This window comes from Chiroxiphia lanceolata, chromosome 21 (assembly GCF_009829145.1).
Source record: "Chiroxiphia lanceolata isolate bChiLan1 chromosome 21, bChiLan1.pri, whole genome shotgun sequence".
In the NCBI taxonomy this organism is placed as follows: domain Eukaryota; kingdom Metazoa; phylum Chordata; class Aves; order Passeriformes; family Pipridae; genus Chiroxiphia; species Chiroxiphia lanceolata.
The window spans coordinates 11,268,208-11,289,546 of NC_045657.1; the positions used below are offsets into that span (position 1 = coordinate 11,268,208).

At 57.3% G+C, this 21,339-nt stretch overlaps 2 protein-coding genes across 2 annotated transcripts in view; both read left to right on the forward strand.

The window, feature by feature from the left end:
• Window positions 1–11,532, forward strand: part of EXD3 (exonuclease 3'-5' domain containing 3) — a 301,394-nt gene extending 289,862 nt beyond the window's left edge. Inside the window, 1 exon segment of the mRNA XM_032708164.1 lies at window positions 6,550–11,532. Within this exon segment, the coding sequence (XP_032564055.1) occupies window positions 6,550–6,866 (317 nt within the window). The 3' untranslated portion in view covers window positions 6,867–11,532.
• A 6,934-nt stretch (window positions 11,533–18,466) lies between these two features.
• Window positions 18,467–19,112, forward strand: NRARP (NOTCH regulated ankyrin repeat protein). The gene has a single exon (XM_032708166.1). It carries the CDS (start codon window positions 18,609–18,611, stop codon window positions 18,960–18,962), a length of 354 nt encoding a protein of 117 aa, XP_032564057.1. The 5' UTR covers window positions 18,467–18,608; the 3' UTR covers window positions 18,963–19,112.
• Window positions 19,113–21,339: the final 2,227 nt, after the last annotated feature.

Sequence of the window (21,339 nt, forward strand, 5' to 3'; positions counted from 1 at the left end):
TAGCTCACTTTTACTTGGACCTAGCGCTCTCAGAGGTTTTAGGGAACATTTTCCCTGACACAGCCACAGTTTCCCTGCATGAGGGCTTTGATGGAAGGGCTAGAAATTAGTTTCAGGCCCTGATAGCTTTGCCGTGTGATGCCTTTTTCCCAGTGGGATGCTCTGAGCACCCCGGGTGCCTGGAGCAGACTGGAGCTGGGACAGAGAGAGGAGCAGGGCTGTGGGTCACCACAGGGCACAGGCAAGACCTCGCTGGAGGCATTGACAGCACGTGGCTCCTGAATGACCCAGAGGGATGGGCTGTGTCATAGACTCTTGTCTGGCATGGGGAAGCTTCTTGCTTAGTCAGTGCAGTAAAACCAGCTGGCACGGTGCCCCAGTGCTTGAGGGGTGCTCTGCCAGATGAAGTCTGGTCCCTGGGAAAGGCAAGGATGTAGCACATTCCATCGGGTTGGGATTCACCAGAGGAGGCTACTTTAATTGTAAAATCCCCCCTTGCCATCTAAAACGTGCTGCAAAAGATGAAAATAATTGGTCCTGCTTCCCTTGGGTCTGTGCTGCTAGGCAGGCACAGCAGAGCCTCTGCTCCCTGCTGGAGAGTGGCCGGGAGTGTTCAGGGACACTGGCCCATGCTGGATGAGCACCTCCCTGACCAGCTGCCAGAGCTGGTTCTGGAGACCAGTGAGATCTGCACTACCCAGCTTCTCCTCCAACACCACATCCTGCAGGTGCAGGATACGTCCCAGACAGCCCCATTGGGTGGCTGGAGGAGCAGCCAGAGTGTCCCTGCACTGGGTGCCAGGATGGTATCGGGCAGCTCGAGCACTCACCTTGCCCCTGCCAGCCTGAGCAGTGACTTGGGGTTTCTTTCCTGTCTCACTCTCAGCTCCACTACCAGCCTGGGGAAAAGTGGGCAGAGACAGCACAGGGCAGGCAGGAGGAAGAGCTGCAGAGCATGGTGTGGGAAAGGCTGTGCAGCAGCTCCCAGCCAGGGTGACACCAGGAGAGTGCCAGGTCCCTCCTCTACAGCCACCACACTGGGACAGCTGAGGGCTGGTGAGACCCGCTGCCCTTAGCCAGGCGCTCAGTGGGAAGAGCCCACTACACATCCACAGCCTTAAGGCTGGGTGCAATTTTTTTCCTTCCATGATTCCCTGATCTACAACATTTGGCTTTGCTGTGAGCATCACCTTCGCCTTATTGCCATGTGGGAAGGGCAGGAGGTTCCTGTGCTTTCCCGGCAGCACTCTCATACCCATGGAGCCTCACTGCCTTATACCAGACCCAGTGTGTGGGAGAGGCCAAGGCACGCCCAATGTCTCAGGCTGCTCTGAACACTTCCACGGGGAAAAGGATAGATTCCTGGAGGGTTGCACTGCTGGATCCCAGGGGGTCCCCAGCCCTTTCACCCTCAGACCAGGCAACCCCATACAATGAAGTTGTCTTTTCTCCAGGGCGCAATGGGATGATGGGAGCATCCTCATGTCCCCAGGTGGGGCAGGGATGGGACTGGGAGCTGCAGTGGCAAGACCAGCCAGAAACACTCCCCAGATGAGTTGTGCTCTGCCAGCTTCCCCTCTTCAGCAGAATTTCATTTGCTCATGTGGAAAATCACAGCTGAACTGGAGACCCGGTGATATTGTCATGGCTGCGGGTTTGCAGAGCTCTGCTGTGCCTGCTGACAGGGGCACTGTGCCCAGCATGCCCTGGGAAGGAGCTGGGAGCCATTCGGAGCAGGACCATTGCTGCTGCCTGGCACTGGATGCAAGATCTAGCAGGGTTCTCTCCCACAGCAGCATCGGGAGATGAGAGCAACTGAAGGTGCCTCTTGCTTGAGCTCATCCTCCCTCCTCCGCCCTGAGAACATCTTAAGATCATGGCCAGGTCGCTGCAGCCCAGGTTGCACAATCCCGGGTCCTTTGTCCTTTGTTTATCTATCTTATCGAGGAGGAAAAGATAACCAGGCATCTTCAGTGCCCTGCAATCAGCACATTTCTCAGGCTCGTAACTCCTCTTATCAGGCTGATCTCTCACCAGGGCTGAGGTTTCCCATGCACCTTTGTACTCCAAGAATGCTCCCAGGTCTGCTTCAGCCCTGTGCAAAGCCTGGACGCTGTGAGCTTTCTCCCAAACACCCCAGCCCAGGCTGAGGCTGAGCCCCCGCACGCGGTTGCGATGGCGCTGGGTGCGGCTGGCGCAGGGCTCAGTGCTGTCACAGGCCTGCCAGACCCACGGCCTCTCCGGAGGCAGCTGGAGCTGCCAGGTCCTCACCTGAGCCAGCCTGGACAGGCACATGGCTCCTCGTCCCAAGGTCTTGGTTCAGACTGGGTTGACACAGAGGGACCTGGGCAAGAAACAGGGCCTGGGGAGCAAGATTTTGGGCAGAAGTACTTGGCACCCCTGGGAAGTTGGGCTTACCAGCCAGTACCCTGACACTGAAACCCTGGGCGTGCCCAGGGCTCACACATGTGGGGACGGGTTGTTTCCAGCCAAATCAGGGCTGTGTGGGCTGGGAAAGGGAAATGGGCACTGGTTCAAAGAAGGTTTGCCCTGATCCTGCTCTGTCCCAGCTTTCCAGGCCCTGCTGTTCCCCCCCATCCTGCCGTGATGGGTCCCAGTGCTGACCCAGCACTCCGGCATTGCAGCCAACAGAATAGGTTGTAGAGACTACAGGTCACCGTGTCACCATCACAGAGGCCTTTCAGTGTGACCTGCACAGTGCTGAGGGACCCTCTGTGGGTGGGGGTGTGCATCCCCCCATCCCTGCCATGTCCCTCCCATTGGGCTCAGCCCCCCATCCACGGGCAGGACCTCACAGTGGGGCACATGGAGCTGTGACTCCTGCCCTGTCCCTGCCTTGAGACAAGTCACCTTGCCCCTCACAGCCTGCCTGTGGCAATAGCTCAGGGTTCATGTGGGACCACCACAGTGACGGCCTGCAGCTGGGGGGTCTGGGGTCCTGGGTGCTGCTGTGCCCTTGGGACTCTGTGTCCCCTGGCGTGAAGAGACTGTGAGTTCCCAGGCACCAGAGCCCATGCATTGGCTGGAGTGTGAGATGTGCCTTTGGCGGGGCTCTGCCTCACTGTCTTGGTGCTGGTGGCTGGGGACTGAAGGAAGAGGATCCATTCCAGGCCATAGGGCTCCTGCTGCACCCAACCTTGTGGAGCGTGGGGCCGCCCAGCTCTGGGGCACATGGAAATAGCTTGAGCACAAAGCAGGCTGCTACAGAGGTGAGATCCCACTGCTGAAGGTGGCCTTGCTCAGCCCAGGGTGTGTTGTCCTTGTTCATCCCTGATGCAGAAATACTGTGTGCCCCTGATGCAGGAATGGGATTAATTCCCATGGGCAAGCAGGGGTGGGCGGGAGGTGGCAGTGTGAGTGGGCAGCACGTGCTAGGCCAGGAGGAGATGGCTCTTGTGCTGAGCAGGTCTGCCTGGTTGCGGACAGTGCTCAGGGATAAGGATGATCCTTGCTGACCGTGGAGCTCTGCAGCACTAACACATGTGGGTGCTCAGCCCCAGGGTGCTGGGGGGCTGCAGGGCTCAGCCCACCCATCCGGGTTCTGTCATCCCCGAGGTGACCCAGGCAAGAGGCAAAGGGGTTTTTATTTTCAAGATGTTTTATAACAGGATTATTAGTTCCCAAGAGGTGTTTCGAATCGATTTGGTGAGGAATGGTTTTCCTTTCTCCTCCACGGGTATGCAGTGGAAATCCAGCCTTTGGTGTGACCCTCGGAGAGCTCTGGAAGCTGGGGATCTGACAAACTCCCTGCATGTTGAAAGGACATACTGAGCTCCCCACAGCCCCATGCACCCCACACATGCCCTTTGCTCCATCTCCATCGTAACTCCAGGGTGTGCAGCAACCAGGAGAGCTGGGCTGCAGCCCCAGGGGAGCCACAACTCCTCCGGGGAGGGCTCTGCCTGTCTCAAAGGGGAGAAAAAAACTTCCTTCAAAAAATCCCTCCTTTCTCCGGGAAACTCCTGTTTTTCTTGGGGGTCCAGCCTTTTCCCAGTGCAGTTTTCCCATGTGCCCGGCTGGTATCCTGTGCCTGGTGCCTAGTGGCCCTTTAACCATGGCGGTGAGGGGAGTGCAGGCATCTTCAAAAGCCCTGGGAAGAATTTGGTAGGAGGGGGAGAAGGGGTTTTACAAGCTCCCATTCAGAAATGGTCACTTTGAAGTGATGTAGCATTCTCAACCCTTTGAAGAGCCACAATTAGGAGGGGGCTGGTGCAAGCAAAGGCAGAATACGGGGTGACCATCACAGCCTTTCTCTCCCTAGGCTTTTAAGGGATGAACTTTCCCTCCCTGCCTGCCTTTTTCCCACGAGTCCAGGAGGGTGGGATTGGGGTGTTTGGGGGAGCTGGAGGTTTCTCACCCCCTGTGCAGGGAAGAAGGGGTCTGCCATTGGCTTTGCCCACCAGCAGCAGGGCAGCAGAGGGAGCATGTTGGAAGGGAGAGCAAATTGCTCAGGACCCCTGCAGGCACACAGAGTGTTGGTGTTCCAGTGCTGTGTCCCGGCCGGGGAATTCTTTAGGCTCCATGATGAGGAAAGTTGTTGTCCATGGGTGCTTAGTGCTGGCAGCATCATTTCTGTTATGGTTGGATCTAAAAGTCTCACCTAAGGCTGATGTCCCTCCCTCCAGGATCATGTGCTCGAGAGCAGGGACAATGAGAGAAAAGGGTGCCCAGGCAGAGGCCACCCTGTGTCACCATGTAGCACAGGGCAGAGGGAGGCAGGAATGGGGCAAGGACAGAGCCCCTGCTCCTGCCATGGGGATCTGCCATCTGCTGACAGGCTTTGTCCTAGAGGAATCCCTGGGAAATGGGCTCCTCCTCTGTGTACCTGCTCCGGTTGTCTCAGGAATCTCCAGAGAGCAGCCTGGGTGCTTCACCACTTGCCAGAAATTGGAGAAAATGGGAAATCAAGGTCACTGTTTTCCCTCTAAGGATGGATGCCACTTCATGTCTGAAGCAGATGCAGGAGATGAAGGAAAGACCCATCTACAAGTGAGGCCATGGGGCACTTGCCCATTCCACAGTGATGGCGAGCCTGACTCTTGCCCAGTGGCTGGGATGGGGCTTGGGACTGCTTCCCCTCGTGCTGTGGCAGCAGATCAAAAACTTGTGGCACTCACGAGTGGTGTGGTGGTGCAGGACTGGTCTGTAAATCCACCCTGAGAACATCTCCAGTGACAGCCATGACCCTGAGGGTGGCTGTTTGTCTTTTGGGAAACAGGGGTAACTGTGTCCCACCAGCTCCATCTGGTCATCTCCTCTGGGGAGGTGTGGAAGGGCTGGGGGGGCCCTGGGGAGCACCCTTGAACCAGGGGCTGGTGTGAGCTGAGCCTTCCACACCCCTTCTGGGCTGCAGCTCTTTCTGCTCCAGTAGTGGTAGGTCCAGACCTTTCTGGACAGCCATGGGGCGGTTCTGCCAGGATGGGGTGGCTCTGCCAAGATAAGATGGCCATTTCAGGGTTGTCCTCAGCCTTGCTTTCCCCCACGATAATCCCAGCATATCCCAAGCTCCTGACAGCTTTGGGATGCAGGGAAGAGCCAGCCAGGAATGCTGGTGTCCCTCTCTGTCCCAGGTGGCTCCCAATAGGGTCCCTGTGATCCTGGAAAGGGTAGGCTGGACACCCCAGAGCTGGCACTAGAGTGATGCAGGATGCCCTTTGTTGTCTTAGTTGGTGCCTGGGCAGGACAGTCTCCCCCTGCCAAAACTGAGTCATCCCATAGCAATAACTGCAGCCTGTCCCCAGCTGCCAGGCATCCTGATGGATGGGAGGCAACTCAGCCCTCAGCTTCCGCTGCCCGGATCCAGCGATGTGCCGTGTCCCTGCCGCTGGTGTGAGAGCCTGCACTGAGCTGCCAAAGCTGCCGGGGGGTGTGGTACTGGGTGTGCCATGGCAATGATCCCCCCATGCTGGGGGCATGCAGGAACAGCTTGTGGGACATGGCCCCACATCACACCCCACAGTGTCCCTTGTGAGACACCCCACGGTGGTGTGTTTGTGGTGGGAGATGGAGGGTCACATATGGGAGATGAGGAATGAGGCCACACATACCCCAAGGAGTCGTGTCCATGAGCAGGTCAGGAGAGTCATGGGTGTCATGAACAGCACAGACAGCTGGGAATGATGGTGATGGTTTAATTTAAACAGCAGTAAGGGCAACCTTGCTGTTGGTTGTCCCATAACACAGCCATGGGTGGGGGGCCCAGGCCAGCTCGGAGAACAGCCCTGCCTGACCTGCGACAGGGTGGAAAAACCACTGCACCCAGTACAGCAGCAGCACTGGTGCAGTTACCAAGACTGGAACAGATCCCAGGACATGGCAGAGGTGCCACGCTCAGGGCAGGCAGTTGGTGGATGCTGGTGACCGCCCGTTCTCCCAAATTCATAGAATGCTCCTCCTTGGGATGCAGGATAGAGCCTGGACCCCCTGCAGGTATGATGGGCCCCTCACAAGGGTCGCTCACGTGGATGAACACAGACTCTGCTAATCACAGCAGTGGCTGATGTCATGTGCTGTCTTCTCTCTCCACAGTCTGCCCAGGGAGCCAGCTGTGCGATGTCGCCGTGCCAGCCCATGACACAGCCCAGCCCGGCTGCACCACGCACGGAGAGCAGCCAGAGGAGCTGGAGCAGCGAGGGGCAGATGCAGTGCTGGGGGGAGGCACAGTCCTGCAGGTCGGTGCCATCCCCCCCGGGGTGCTGGACAGAGCTGAGCTCACCGACTTCTACTGCTGCTCCTGCTGTGGGAAGGTGTTTTGGGAGGGGTACCATTTTGGACGTGTCGTCTCCCAGTTTCGGGATGTTCTTATGGCCTCGGGGGATGCACAAAGCATCTATGAGCTGAGCTGAGGGGGGATGGAGGGGCTTGATGGTGAGACAGGGAACTATGCAAGAAACCTCAGCGGATTTTGGGCCATGGGTTTGCAGTAAGAGGCTGGAAGCAGGGGGGCTCTTGTTTTGGGATCCACCATGGAGCACTGTCACAGTTGCACTTATGGTTTGCAACAGCCAAAAAACACATGGCCTCCATGTGATCATTAAAGCAGAGGTAGCCAGGGAATTAACCCTTTGCTTTATTTTTGCCCCTCTCCAGGCTGGGCATGGCAAGAGGGTAGCAGAGCTCTCCAAACCAAAATCACCACCCCAGCAGTGCTGACCCCATGGCATCCTCGCACCAGTGCCCCTCTGCCTGGTCACTCATGGTGGGGACCCAGGAGCTGCGTCCCCAACAGCAGCACAGGGGAGAGCATCTCCAGTGCCTGGAGTGCTCCCAGCCTGTGGGACATGTGCCACACCACAACCAGTATCCTGCTCACCCTGATCCTGTTCTCCCAGCATTCCTCAGAGGTGATCAGTAGGTGCAGGAGTCCTGGGGGGCTGAGCACTTCTGGGGTCAGGGAAATCTCTGGGTGCACCACGATACCCACTGGCATCCACATCCGCCTGTGCTGGGATCTGAGATGCCCCAGCAGGGCCGGGCTGGTCCTGGGGGGTCCCAGTGGTGCCAAAGCTATAGCCACCTGCCTCCCTGGGGTGGTCCCTCAGGACATCCACGTGCCTGAGGCTCTGTGTGGAAGCAGCAGGACTGGCAGTGAGGCGTGTGGTCCCACCACCTCCAGCAACCAGTGTCACTGGTGGTACTGGCCAGCACCCAGAGGAGGCTGCACAAGCTGTGGAGATCCCAGGAGAGGCGAGGAGTCCAGGCAGGCCTGTCCAAAGCTCCAGGCACTTCTGTTGGGTGCCTCCAGATCCAGGGCCAGGCTCACACCACTTCACCCTGCAACAGAGGACTGTTTGCAAAACTTCCCTTCTAATCCAGGTTAACTTCCAGGCCCTGCTGTTATTGCTGAGAGGTCCTGAGGAGCTCTTGGCTGAGGTGTGACATTTTTGGGCCAGGGAAGCACCTGCACTGCAGGACTCACTTTCCCTCCTCCAGAGCTCCTGGTCACACAGTGCCAGGGGGTCCTTGCCCCCCCAGGGGACATCTCACGCTCCAGCTCAACGCTTTAAGAAGAAAAAATAATTTTTCCACTTTAAATATCTCTCTTTCCACAAGACCCTGACTGAGCATTAATTAAGTGACCCTGAAATGTGACTGTACGTACACTGTGCCCATCCTCACTCCCTAGTGGTCCTAGGTGAGTCCTGACCATGGACATGACCCTCTGGTGACACTTTCCATGGCCACAGTATGTCATTTTGTCCCTGTTTCCATCAGAAGATGGCAGATAACCCCTGTGCCCACCCCACTGTCCCCATCTACCTCACAACCCTGCCACCCGCTGCCCCTTGATTGCTGCCATGGAGCTTCATCCCTGTCAAGTGGAAGCATAAAATAACAGCATCTCCTTCACCAGTGATGAACAAAGTCGAGGTGGACATCAGTGTCACTGTGACAGAGGAGTTGTCACCACCTCAGCATGCACCACTGGCCCTGCACATGAAAGGTTTGGACCCATTTTGGGAGGACAGGGATGCTAAGCCTGGCCCCTTCCCATTGGGACGCACAGGGGTGAGAGTCAGCTACAAGATCTGTGTTTCCCAGGAGATTTGGGGGGGGTTATTCCCTCTTTCCCTACACTTGGCTGGCAGAACTTGGAGAGAAAGCCTCCTCCATGGCTGAGAATCACCATCATCATCATCACAGCAGCGTCTACCAGGGAGTAGTCATGTGTCAGCAAGAGTCCCAGCCTCAGCCACTGCTCTGCCCGTGGAGTGATAGACATAGGGATCACACCTCCTGCTGCCAAGGCTTTGGCTGTGTGGGGGTGCTGGGTTTGAGAAATTTCTTAAAAGGCTCCATCTGCTCTCCTCTCCTTTTCCTCTCCTCTCCTCCCCTTCCCATACAGTCACAGACAAGGAAAGCCACGTCTGTTCCCTCTGATCCCCTGGCCCTGGGGTAGGGTCTGGCCCCATGGAGCCCCCACAGCCCAGCCTTGCCATGGCACTGCCCAGGTGCCCCAGGACCATTCATTGTCCCAGGCCAGTGGGTGCCCAGCACTGGAGCTCACCAGCCAAAACCAGTCTTTGAGCAAAACCTTCCCTCACCACCACCTTCATCCCTCCTTTCCTATCTCTCTTAGTTTATGCTGGAGATGGCTGCTGCTCCTAGAGATGGGCAGAAGAAAAACAGGGATTTTCCCACTTGACTGGAGGCTCCTGGACCCTGGCACACCTTCCTGAATGTGCACTGACACCTCCAGCCATGGGGATTATTTCTCCTAACGGGATTAAAATGCCTGCTGCTCATCTTGTCCTCCATGGCTGTCATTGTTCCATCCACTCTTTCCATTTTTTTGTCTTCTCAGCTGTCTACATTTTTTGCACAGAATCTTGAAGCAATTGTCTTTCACTTCCTGGTTTTCCAGTCCTGTGCTCTCTTGGTGTTAATGTGTTTTTCTTAATTCCCTCTTCATCTAAAATGGAAATTTCCCCTTCACTTTTACCCCCAGGTCATTTTTGTCATGTTTCTGGTACAACAGCTTTGGGCCAGGCAGTAACAGCAGGGGACAAACTGGCACCATCGCATGTACCTGGCCTGGTATGCTGGCAACTGCTTGTAGGCCTTCTGGTCCTGGAAAACTGGCACATGGAGGGACCAAATATCTGCTCTGTTGGTGATGTTACAGTTGGCTGGAGACACAGACCCTGGTTTTATGTGCCTTGGACCAACCTCCACACTTCTGGGCCACAATTACCTTGTCCTGAACCATCAGGGTGAGCTCCAGGACTGAATCCCGTGTGAAAGCAGAGCTTTGGCACTAGGAAACAGCACTCATGATAACAGGTTTTCTGCTTCTATGTCATGGGCAGATGTTTACAAATTGTCCCCAATTCCTAATGGCAGCATGGGGCAGCTGAGGTCCCTCTGGCCTGAGTTGTATTTGGTGCTGTGACATGACAGTGACCTTGCTTGGACATGGACACACTTGGATGGAGCTGCTCCCAGTACGCCAGCTGTAATCTCAGCAGTATAGGCCATGGCATATGTTCTCATCCATCTGTGCCACCGACCCTGAAGCTCTCCATCTCTGCATTTCTCCATCTCTCTGTCCCTCCCCATCCCAGCTCAGGGGCCTGAAGGCTGCCTGAGGCTGCCACTACAGTGTTCTCCTTTAAGCCCTTCCCAGATTCCTCAAATGTCCGGCCTGGGTGGCAGGAGTACGTGGGATCCCTGCTGAGGAATCCTCAGCACCCACCTGAGGCAGCCACTGCCCAATGATTGCAGATGCTGTATCTGGCCCCTCAAGGACATCCTGCCACTCTCAGCCTTGGGCTGGTGCTCTGGCTCTGGGAGTTTTGCTGTTGTCCCTGTGTGTCCAGGTGATCTGTTCAATGCCTGGAAGCAGGATGTTCTTAGGTTCAGGTTCAGAACCCTGATGCTCTGCCAAACATTGGCTCCTCCAGTGCATAGGCCACCTTCCTCCTGGATGCCACTGGAGTTGCCATGTCCCTATGGACCACCAAACCCCCAGCTCCCTGGAGCATGTGGGGACCTTGAAGAGTGTCCTGTGAGCAGGGGGTGAACGAGGCTCATGCTTTGCCAGCAGCCCCTCTATGCCAGCCACTGGTGAGAGGGACCAGTGGGGTCACTGCAGACGGTGAGCGAGGGACTGCCCACACCAGAGGCTGAGCTGCCGAGCCCCCTGGGCTCCATGCAGACTCAGCCATGTGTCAGCATCCTGCTTCTTCAGGAGTTGTTCTGGGATGGCAGAAACTGAGGATAAGGCAAAGTAGGAATGATCAGAGCCTCCCGTTGCTGGCCCGTGTGGTGAGTGGTGCTTTGTCATGCTGTGAAATGTTCATCCAGAGTGGGACGAACCTCTCCAGAATGGGATGAACCTGTCCAGACCCCATGTGGAGGAAGCTGCTGAGTCACATGGACATCTGACCACCCATGGGCACTTCTGGCCTTTGCTTGCTGGGTTTTCCAGAGCTGTGGTTTCATATCTGTCTGCCACCCCTTTCACTGCAGAGGGGAACTGGTGGGAAACAGGGACACATGGCCCTGTCCCTCACCTGGGGACAGCTGCCTAGAAGAATCCTTTCCCTTCTGAACCCTGGGGACAGTAGGGTCATGTCCTTGACACCTCCCGGACTTTATCTGCCTGCCAGCTCCATCGATTTTGGGGAGAGCTTTTGTGTTTACAGCCAGGGCTGTGCTAGGGCAAGGTCACCACTGTGGGACTTTTTTTAGGAGACCAACCCAGGGCAGACACCAGCAGGTCATGTGTACCTGTGGACGTGGCATGAAACAGCTCCCAGAGGATCCCATCCAGCTCCTGGGGGCAGGGGTGGCAGCTGTGACTCAGCACAGCACCTCTCCCTTCCTGCTGCCCACAGGAGGTGATGCCGTGGTGGGATCTGTGCAGCAAGGTCACCTCCAGTCATAGACACAGTCAACAGCAAATTCCACATCCGATCAGCCTTGAGGAGCATCCAGGAAGTAATAAATTGTCCAGTTTTGAATGGTGGATACAGATCAAAGGGAATTAAAGGAGCCTTTTAATCACCCAACAGTATTGTTTCCCTATCTGGCTGCTTAAAAAAGAGATAATTACAAAATCCCATTGTCTGTGTCATACTAATGTTTAACATTTATTAGGGCAGTAATGAGCCCTCCATGCTTTTATGGAGCCATTTGATCCTGTGTGGGAAGGGCAGCCCCAGCAGGGATGGGGGCTCTGGGTGGGCTCCAGGAAACCATCGATCCCCCAGGTGTTTCACCTGTGCCCTTGCATGACAGGATGTGATCATGGGGGGACCCTGGGATAAAGCAGCACTGGAGAAGGGTTTTATTGCTCATGAATGAGACCTGATTGAACAGCATCCATCCCTCAGCCCTGGGAAACCACACGCTGCATCGGATGTCAGAAGGTTCCTCTCCTCTCCTTGTGTATTCCTGCACATCCTTTGGAGCTTGATGGGGACAAGGTGTTTGACGCTCAGGCCAGCTTTAGTTTACAAATGAATATATCAACATTGTTCCTCATCAGGCAGGAATGCACTTCCCTCCCTTCTCCCCCACCTTATCCCCATCCCCTTCCGAGCAAACTTCCTTCCTCCAGTAATCTGGAGCGGAAACCTCGCTGCATATTTGACTGGCTCACAGAAACCAGCACAGTTTTCCCTGGCATGACTTTGTGCCTTGGACTAGTGCTGGTCAATCCCTAAGGCAGCTGGTGAGACAGGGGAGGAGGAGAAGGATGAGGGCTGTACTGCTGCCCATCCTCATCACGGAGCCGCTCTTCCAGCCGGATGCTCCAATCGAACTCCCAGTTGCTTGGCTGCCGTTTTCAAACAAACTGACGTGTTTCTGGGCATGGACCCAGGGCTGAGAGCCCTGGACTGGCTGCAAGCTCAGACCCTTATGATGCCCCACACCATGGCAATGCTGCTCCCATGAGCCGGGGGTCACTGTTGCTGGCCCCTCGCTGGGGCAGGGAGAGGAGAGAGGTGTCGGTGCCACACAAGGAGGGACAGTTGCATTGGTCAGGAAGATGTTTGCTCCCTGGGAAATAGCCTGGGGCCGGACCCTTCCCATCAGCCTGCCAATATGTGGGCACAGCTCTCAGGCAAATGAGCTTACACACGCTCACCAGGCACGTCCCACAGGGGCTACGGCCACATTGCCCCCGAGCCTGCTCAAATCCCAGGGATGTCCCCACGGAGCAGTCACCAGGTCCCCAGGCCAGCCCTAGTGAGCTGTAATGTGTCTTTTGGGGTAACTATGCAGTGGGAGCAGTGGGGTGACATATCCCCATTCCTGCAGCCACTGCAAAGGAGTGGCCACACAATGCAATCAAACAGGTTGCCCAGAGAAGCTGTGGGTGCCCCACACCTGAAAGTGTTCAAGGCCAGGTTGGATGAGGCCTGGAGCAACCTGGTCTAGTGGAAGGTGTCTCTGCCCATGGCAAGGTGTTGGAATGAGCTGGACTTTAAAAGTCCCTTCCAACCCAAACCAGCCTGTGACTCCATGGTAAGTGGTCCTGGGGACCACATGTCTCAGGAGATGGTCATTTACCAGCACTAAAACACTGCACTAACACTGTATTCAATCCTGGAGATCATTCTGATGGCTCAGGACAAGGTAATTATGGCAGGAAGGTTGGCCTAGGGCACATGAAACCAGGGTCTGTGCCTCCAAACAACTCTATCAGCACCTGCAAAGTGGATATTTGGTCCTTCCACGTGCCAGTTTTCCATTACCAGAAATCCCACAAGCAGCTGCCAGAGCACCTGGCCAGGGACACGTGAGGCAGAGCCTGGGCTGGAACCATGGCAGTTTGGTGCACCTGTACTCAGTGGCCAGAGGGATATCAGTCAAGGCAATGTCTCAGTATGACCTGGCAGCACTGGGACACTGCTGCAGCTGGAGACCCCTGCCTGTGGCACTAGGCAAGAGTTCTTCAGCTCCAAGCACATCCCAGTTCGTAACCTTTTGTTCCAAGAGCGTATTTATGCTGTCAGATGCTGAGGTTGTAGGCTACATCAGAGGAGCTGCATTTCCAGCAGGATAAGGACTGACAAGATGGGGCACTGGAGTGGTTAAAGGCCAAGCTGCAATGAGACAACCCAAACTGCACAGCCCAGCACTACGTCCTCCAGCCCGTGGACACCTCCACCTGTGTCTCCCCTGGAGGACAAGGATCACTTGTAGGGCTATGACCGTGCTTGAGTCTCGCTCAGACTTTAAATCCTGTTTGTCACAGGCTGGGAAGGAGGGACCACACAGAGTAGCATCCTTAGTGGCATCCATGGGAAGTGGCAGTCCCCAGCCCATGTTCCTGCAGTGGCCCCTGTGATGGGGATGTCCCAGGAGGATGCCTGGGGCCTCCCCTTGTCCACAGAGCTTCCCAAACCACTTGTAAGAGCTTTGCTAGTGATGCCATGCTCCCTGCAGAGGACATGGGGCACTTACACATGCCCTCACTGCAAGACCATGAGGTTTCCCTTACAAATTCTCACCACTGGCCTTAGCAGCTCTGCTGGAAGGGGCTGCAAGGTCCCAGCCCGCTCGGGCACTGTCTGAGTGCTGCTGGAAGCTCACAGTGTGTCCATGGGGGGAGCATGAGGCCAGTCCTACGGCCGTGTCCCTGCTTGTGCCCCACTGCAAGCAGAGCAGCTCTCAACCATATGGAGGGAGGTTTTCCCCTGAACCCCCCCCGCATTCCCTTTCTTCCCCCCAGAGATGAATCCGCACAAGGGAGACTGTTCCCACACAGCAACCGCAGCCCCTCGGGCCCACGTGGTCTCCCTACATCCTCATATCCCACATCCCCGCGGCCGGGCGGGCGGCATTTGTCGAGCCCCACGTTTCCCCACCGGCGCTCCGGCAACCGCTTTGCCAAAAAGCCGGGAGGCAAAGCGCCGGCGGGCCAGCGGCAGAGGAAATCTTCGCGCTTCCTCTGGCTCCGGGGAGCCGACCGGGCAGGGCGCTCTCCCTCGCACGCCTTTCGCTGGGGCTCTGCGCTGGGAAGAAAAGCTCCCGTCTTTCCCACGCTCTCCGACACATTTTAATGAATTAAGTGGGGGCACGCCCCCTCGCCGCCTGCCCCGGATCCGTCCCCCCGGCTCTCCGGCTCCCTTCAAGGAGGCCTCCGGGGGTGGCTGGACTCTCGCTGCTACGTCCGCCTGGTCTAAGGACGGGCACTGCCCGCTGGGATTTTTGGGAAAGGGTTGCTACATGCCCAGCCCAACGCGCCCAGCGCCGGGGCGGCTCCGAGCCCCGCCTGCAATGCCGGTCGCAGCCGGTCCTACTTCCTCCCGCAGGCTCTCACGAGTACGGGGAAATCTGGCCGTCACGTCTCCTAAGGAGGGGAACGGTCATGCCGAGAGGCATGAGGCTTAAGGCATCGCAGCTCCGGGTCCCTTCCCCACCTCCCGCTACGTCTTCCCCCTCGTCTCAGAAGAGAGCAGATAAATCACTGGGTGGGACTACTGGTTTTGCAGGGCCCCATGGAGCCAGGACAGGGGCCGCCGGCCCCTCCGCAGCCCCTTCCCGGCCGGAGCCGTGCGGGGAGCCTGGCCCGGCCGTCACACCGCTCTCCGGTTACAGAGCTGGGTACAAGCTGAGGTTGAAACGCACCGTTTCAGAATTTAATTTCCTTTTTTTTCCCCTCTACTTTTTCACTCTTTTCCCTCCCTCTCTGGCCCCGTTCCCAGGTCGAGTCCTGCCCCCACCTGCCATCCCCGAACATTTGCATGGCTGGGTCCCTGCCCGGGCTCTTTTTCTCACCAGTGTCACTGCTAATGCAGATTTGCTTGCGAGGATGTAACTCTGGCCAAGCCCCAGACCGGGGAGGTGTGAGCAATTCCCACTCTCCCACGGCTCACTCACAGGGCTCCACACCTCGCAGGATATGGCCTGTAAATGCACAAAGTCAACTGTCACGGGATATTTAGGAGTGGAAAGGAGAGGGCGAGCCGGGAAGAGCAGAGCCCCGACCCTCAGGCCATCGCACTCAGTTCCAGCAGAGCTGCCGTAGGACCCGCTGCCTTCTCTCTTCCAGCTTTGCCACGATGGCTTTGCTGGGATTAGTGCCAGAGAACAGTTGTGGGCTGCGGTGGCTCCCGCACTCCCCGTTGTTTGCACTGCCGGGCTGTGCTGGGCCCTGGCACAACCAGAGCTGCCGTGAGTCACCAAGAGCCACGGCTCACCACGGCGAGTGACACCAGGACAGCAGGGCAGGGATCGCCACTGGTGATCCCCGCGGCCACCATGGCTGGGGTGATGGAGACAGAGCCACCACTTCCTGCCCGGAACGGGGCCCTCGCAGGGAGGGACAGGCAGAGGTGGCTCTTTTTCGCTGTCCTCGGGCAAACCTGGCTCCTGCACAGCCCCCAGGGCTCCAAGCCCTGAGCCTAGCTCTGTGTCCTGTGCCAGCGCTGTGGGGGCCCCGCATCTCAGTGGCACAGAGACATCCTGGGAGAAGCTGCAACAGCCACAGGAGAGCAGAGGAGAGCCTGCAACTCCTGGCCACGGTCACGTCCCAATCCCCCTTTTTCTGTGAGAACAATGGGCTGTGACGTTCACATTAGAAAGATGTGACTGGGAGAGCTCTGGCCTAGGGAAGCCAGTGAGACCAGACAGATGGAAATGGGATGGGGTTGGGATAAGATGGGCATAGGTAAGGAGATGGGGATGTGGATTGAGATGAGGATGGGGATAGGATGAACGGGGATTGGCTGGAGATGGGGATGGAGATGAGTAGGTGGATGGGCATGGGATGAGGATGGAGACAGGGATGGGATGGAGATGGGGATCTGGACAGGGAGATGGAAATGGATATAGGGATGGGTATGAAGATGGGAATGGGGTAGGAGTGGGGATAGGGATGAGAAAAACTACCTGCAGAAATGGACTTAGAAAGGCAGACCCTTACAGGAAGAAAAACAAGAGCTGCTTTACCAACTCCTTGCAGCCAAAAGCAGGCTGGGATAAGGAGAAGGACCCGGTTGGGGCAGGAGGCATCCCCGGCTCCTCCAGCTGCTGGGAAAAGCCACAGGAACAGGCCATGGGGCAAATCGCACGCTTAGCTCACGGCCGCTGTCCTCCAGCCATGTGACAGACAGCTCCAAGATGGCACGTTTCATCAGCTAGGGTCGAATTTATCAGTTGGCTGATTTCTCTCTTTGCCTCCCCAAAAGGACACACCAGCAGTGCCAGGTGACAGCAGCTTGCCACCCAGCTGCCCCCGACGTGGCTGCTGTCACCTCGGTTTATGACACGCTCCTTCATCTCTCCCCGCACCTCCCGTCCTGCTACAGTTGACCAAATGCCCGGCGGAGGCAGAGGGAGCTGGCCCGGGAACGCTGCTTCCAACCCAGACCTGCCGTTTGCTCCCCGGGGACCAAACGGGCACGGGGGGAAGGGGAGGGGCCCCCCAGTACCGTTTCTGGTTGATGCAGTGTTTTCAGGTACCTTTTTGCCCATTTTTCCGCCTCTCCGTAGTGTTCACAGCTCCCAGTGCTCCCACATCAGGAATGTGGTCCTCGACTGGGCAGTGGGTCCAACCCCGGATAAAGCCCCAGGCAACAGAACTGAGTCACTGCAGCACTGGTGGGACATAGTGGCGGCTGCATCTTCCCTCCCCAAATCAATCCCACCCATAGGTCCCTGAAACCCAGTGCAGCTCCCACTGGGAGCCCCCAGAGCGGCCAGACCCCGCGGGCTGAACCTCCCATCCTATCCCGGTTGGCTTATGAGGACACAAACCCGTAGCAATCCCGTGTCACCCCCAAATCGGGAGTAACCGCAGCCCCTTGATGACCCTTATCGGCGGAGTCCCGAGGGGTGTTTGGGGACGGGCACAAACCGGTTCCAGCACCGCGCTGCAGTGAGCGGTGGGGCCGGCTGCTCCCGCCTGGTCGATCGTGCCCAGTGCCGAGGCTACCGTTGAGCCGGGCTGTACTGACCCGGGCTGCGCCTAGCCAGGATGTACCGAGCTGAGCTGTCCTGCGCCGGGCTGTCCCAGGCCGGGCTGTCCCGGGCTGGACTGTACTGGACTATCCCGAGCCGGGCTGTCCCGGGCTGTCCCGAGCTGGGCTGTCTCGAGCTGGGCTGTCCCGAGCTGGGCTGTCCCGAGCTGGGCTGTCCCGGGCTGTCCCGGGCTGTCCCGAGCTGGGCTGTCCCGAGCTGGGCTGTCCCGAGCTGGGCTATCCCGGGCTGTCCCAGGCTGTCCCGAGCTGGGCTATCCCGGGCTGTCCCGGGCTGTCCCGAGCTGGGCTGTCCCGAGCTGGGCTGTCCCGAGCTGGGCTGTCCCGGGCTGTCCCGAGCTGGGCTGTCCCGAGCTGGGCTGTCCCGGGCTGTCCCGAGCTGGGCTGTCCCGAGCTGGGCTATCCCGGGCTGTCCCGAGCTGGGCTGTCCCGAGCTGGGCTATCCCGGGCTGTCCCGAGCTGGGCTGTCCCGAGCTGGGCTATCCCGGGCTGTCCCGAGCTGGGCTGTCCCGAGCTGGGCTGTCCCGAGCTGGGCTATCCCGGGCTGTCCCGAGCTGGGCTGTCCCGAGCTGGGCTGTCCCGAGCTGGGCTATCCCGGGCTGTCCCGAGCTGGGCTGTCCCGAGCTGGGCTATCCCGGGCTGTCCCGAGCTGGGCTATCCCGGGCTGGGCTGTCCCGAGCTGGGCTATCCCGGGCTGTCCCGAGCTGGGCTGTCCCGAGCTGGGCTGTCCCGAGCTGGGCTATCCCGGCCTGTCCCGGGCCCGGAGCGCCCCCGTCCGCCCCCTCCCGCCTTCGCAGCCCTCGGGCCCCTCCCGCTCACCCTCCCGGGGGGCGTGTCCTCCCGCCGAGTCCCCGCCCCCCGCCCGCCGGGGCCAATGGGCTTGTGGTGTGCGACCCCGCCCCCGCGGCCGTGCCATTGTTATGCAAATAAAAGGGCGGGTAAAAAGCGCGCGCGGCGGCAGGGCCGCTCCAGACGGGCGCGAGCGGAGCCAGCGCAGCACCGAGCGCGGCAGCGGCGGGGCCGGGAGCGGCCACCGGGACCCAGTGGGACCCCCAGCCCCGGCAGCACCGCAGCACCGCCCGCCCGCCGCCGCATGCCCGGGGGGGCGCCGCCGTCGCCGTCCATGCGGGGCGGCGGGGCCCAGGCGGCGGCATGAGCCAGAGCGAGGTGTCGCCGTGCGCGGCGCCGCCGCCGCCCCCCAGCCAGCGGGTGTTCCAGGAGGCGGTGCGGCGCGGCAACACCAAGGAGCTGCAGTCGCTGCTGCAGAACATGACGAACTGCGAGTTCAACGTCAACTCCTTCGGGCCCGAGGGGCAGACGGCGCTGCACCAGTCCGTCATCGACGGCAACCTCGAGCTCGTCAAGCTCCTGGTCAAGTTCGGCGCTGATATCCGCCTGGCCAACCGCGACGGCTGGAGCGCTCTGCACATCGCCGCCTTCGGGGGCCACCAGGACATCGTCCTCTACCTGATCACCAAGGCCAAATACTCCGCCGGCGCACGGTGATGCTGGGGCTGCTCCCCCGGTGATGCCGGGGTTGCCCCTCTTTCGCTCCCTCGGTGATGCCGGGACCGCTCCCTCGGTGATGCCGGGACCGCTCCCTCGGTGATGCCGGGACCGCTCCCTCGGTGATGCCGGGACCGCTCCCTCGGTGATGCCGGGACCGCTCCCTCGGTGATGCCGGGGACCGCTCCCTCGGTGATGCCGGGACCGCTCCCTCGGTGATGCCGGGACCGCTCCCTCGGTGATGCCGGGACCGCTCCCTCGGTGATGCCGGGACCGCTCCCTCGGTGATGCCGGGACCGCTCCCTCGGTGATGCCGGGACCGCTCCCTCGGTGATGCCGGGACCGCTCCCTCGGTGATGCCTGGTCCCCCCCACCCCGCTCTCCCCCGGCGATGCCGGGGTCCCTCCCCGCTCCCCCGGCCGCCAGAGCTGCTCCTGCCCCCGCCCGGGGGGGCGGTTTGGCGAAGATTTGGGGTCCCACGCAGAACACGCCATCGCTTTTACGTTTTTAAGGTTTTTTTGTTGTTTTGGTTTGGTTTTCCTTCCAAGGGTTGTTTCCTACTGTAACATGTTTTTTTTCCTCCATCTACCTCGACTGCACTCACAGTATTCACGGTTTCAGTTTGACATCTGGGCAGATGCTTTAACGCCCCCCGTCCCTCCTCGCTAATATTTAATCCCTCTCCCCACTCCCCTCGCTCCCGACACTCCCATTTAAAGTATTCTGGCTCAGAAACGATTTCATTTCAACGCTCCCCAAAAGCCTCTCCGCCGTCCCCCTCTGGTGCTGGGGTCCCTTTTCCCGTGCCAGCCGCGGCTCCAGGCGCAATGGCCCGTCGATGAGCTGAGGGCTCCCGGTCGCCCGCGGCCCTTGCCGGCGAGGAAGAATGGGAAAGTCTTCCTCCTCTCCAAGGTTCACCCAGTGTTTTCCCACCGCTGATTTTTTTTTTTTTTCTTTTTTTGTCGAGGCGACTCCATTGGAATATGACAAACATGGTTTTCTCACCCCGATTGCTCCTCGTTTTGGTTGATTTTTCGTTGGGTTTTCTGCTTTGGTTCTTCCTTGGGTGTCCGAAGAAAGTCTGTGTCCTCACCTGCTCCACAAATCCGTTTAGCACACGTGAGATCCCAGGAAAAGACATTGAGTCCTTCTGATTTTGTGTATAAAGGGGGATTAGCAAATCCTGGACTTCTTTTTTTCTTAAAAAAAAAAAAAAAAAGAAAAAAAAAAGTAAAATAAACTCTAGAGGCAGAGGATTTGCTTTTGCACAGAAAAGGGGCGCGAGCGCTCTCTGCTGCCTACAGAGATGCTGGAAAACTACTGAAAAGAGTTTGGGAACTTTATTTTTTTCTTGTGGTGAAACTTGGATAACACTTCTCAATGCAGAACGATTCACTTGACGTATATACACTCACCTGCCTTTTATAGGAGATATATATCCCACAGTATATATCTTTATAAAGGAAAGGGGGGAAGCAGAGTGAGCCACCCGAAGGCGCATTTTGAAGTGACTGCACGTATAATCGCAAATGCTGCTTTTTTATTGCTATGGCACAAGACCATCCATTTGGAAAACGTGGAAAATTTCAGAAGTCTCTTTGCTCCCGCTGGTCTTTCAGCCCTCTCCTCGTCTGCACTAAAGCCATACGTATCACTGCCATCTCCCCACTCTCTCCTCTCTCACACCCTGCATGCAAACCATTCCCATTAAAAAAGAGAAAAGAAAATAGTTACCTGCTGGTTTATTTGGGTTGTGTCTTACCTATTTATCATGTTTGTATATATTTGTGGTGAAGATTGTGAGCCTGATTTTGTTTGAAGCTGGTGGTGAGTGTTTCAAAAATATGGTTTGGGAAATATGCCTTTTGTCTGTTGGATTTTTTTTTGTTTTCCTAGTCTTAAAACTAAAAAAAAAACTAGAGTCTGCCATGATTATTTCCCATTGCACTGAATATTCTGCTTTGTCTCTGATGGTTTCACCTGCAGCTGGGGTTTTTTGTTTGTTTGATGGTTTTTGGTTTTTTCTCCACTTTAACAATTTGAGATAATTTCAAAAGCTCCAAATTTAAAGAAGAAAAAGAGATAAAAAGCTCTATCAAAAACATCTACTGTTAATGCTGTAATTTGCAAGGAACTGCTTGGCCGAAGTCTTTCTGTGAGCATGGAAGGGGGTGTCCAGCACTTCCACTGGTGCTTCTGTGCGATAGTTATGGGGTGGGAACAAGACCTTTTCTAGTGAGGTTTTGTCGTCGTTACCAGATGGTTGCACATTTTTTTTTTTTTTTTACATAAATGGATTTGCCACAATGAAATGTCATAACATTTATGACATGGTATTAAAAAGTGTATTGTAAAGCCAAGTTCTAGATGGATTTTT

What these genes read in the sequence shown, in the direction of transcription:
- NRARP (XM_032708166.1), top strand. Translation starts at nt 18,609, where the DNA reads ATGAGCCAGAGCGAGGTGTCGCCGTGCGCGGCGCCGCCGCCGCCCCCC.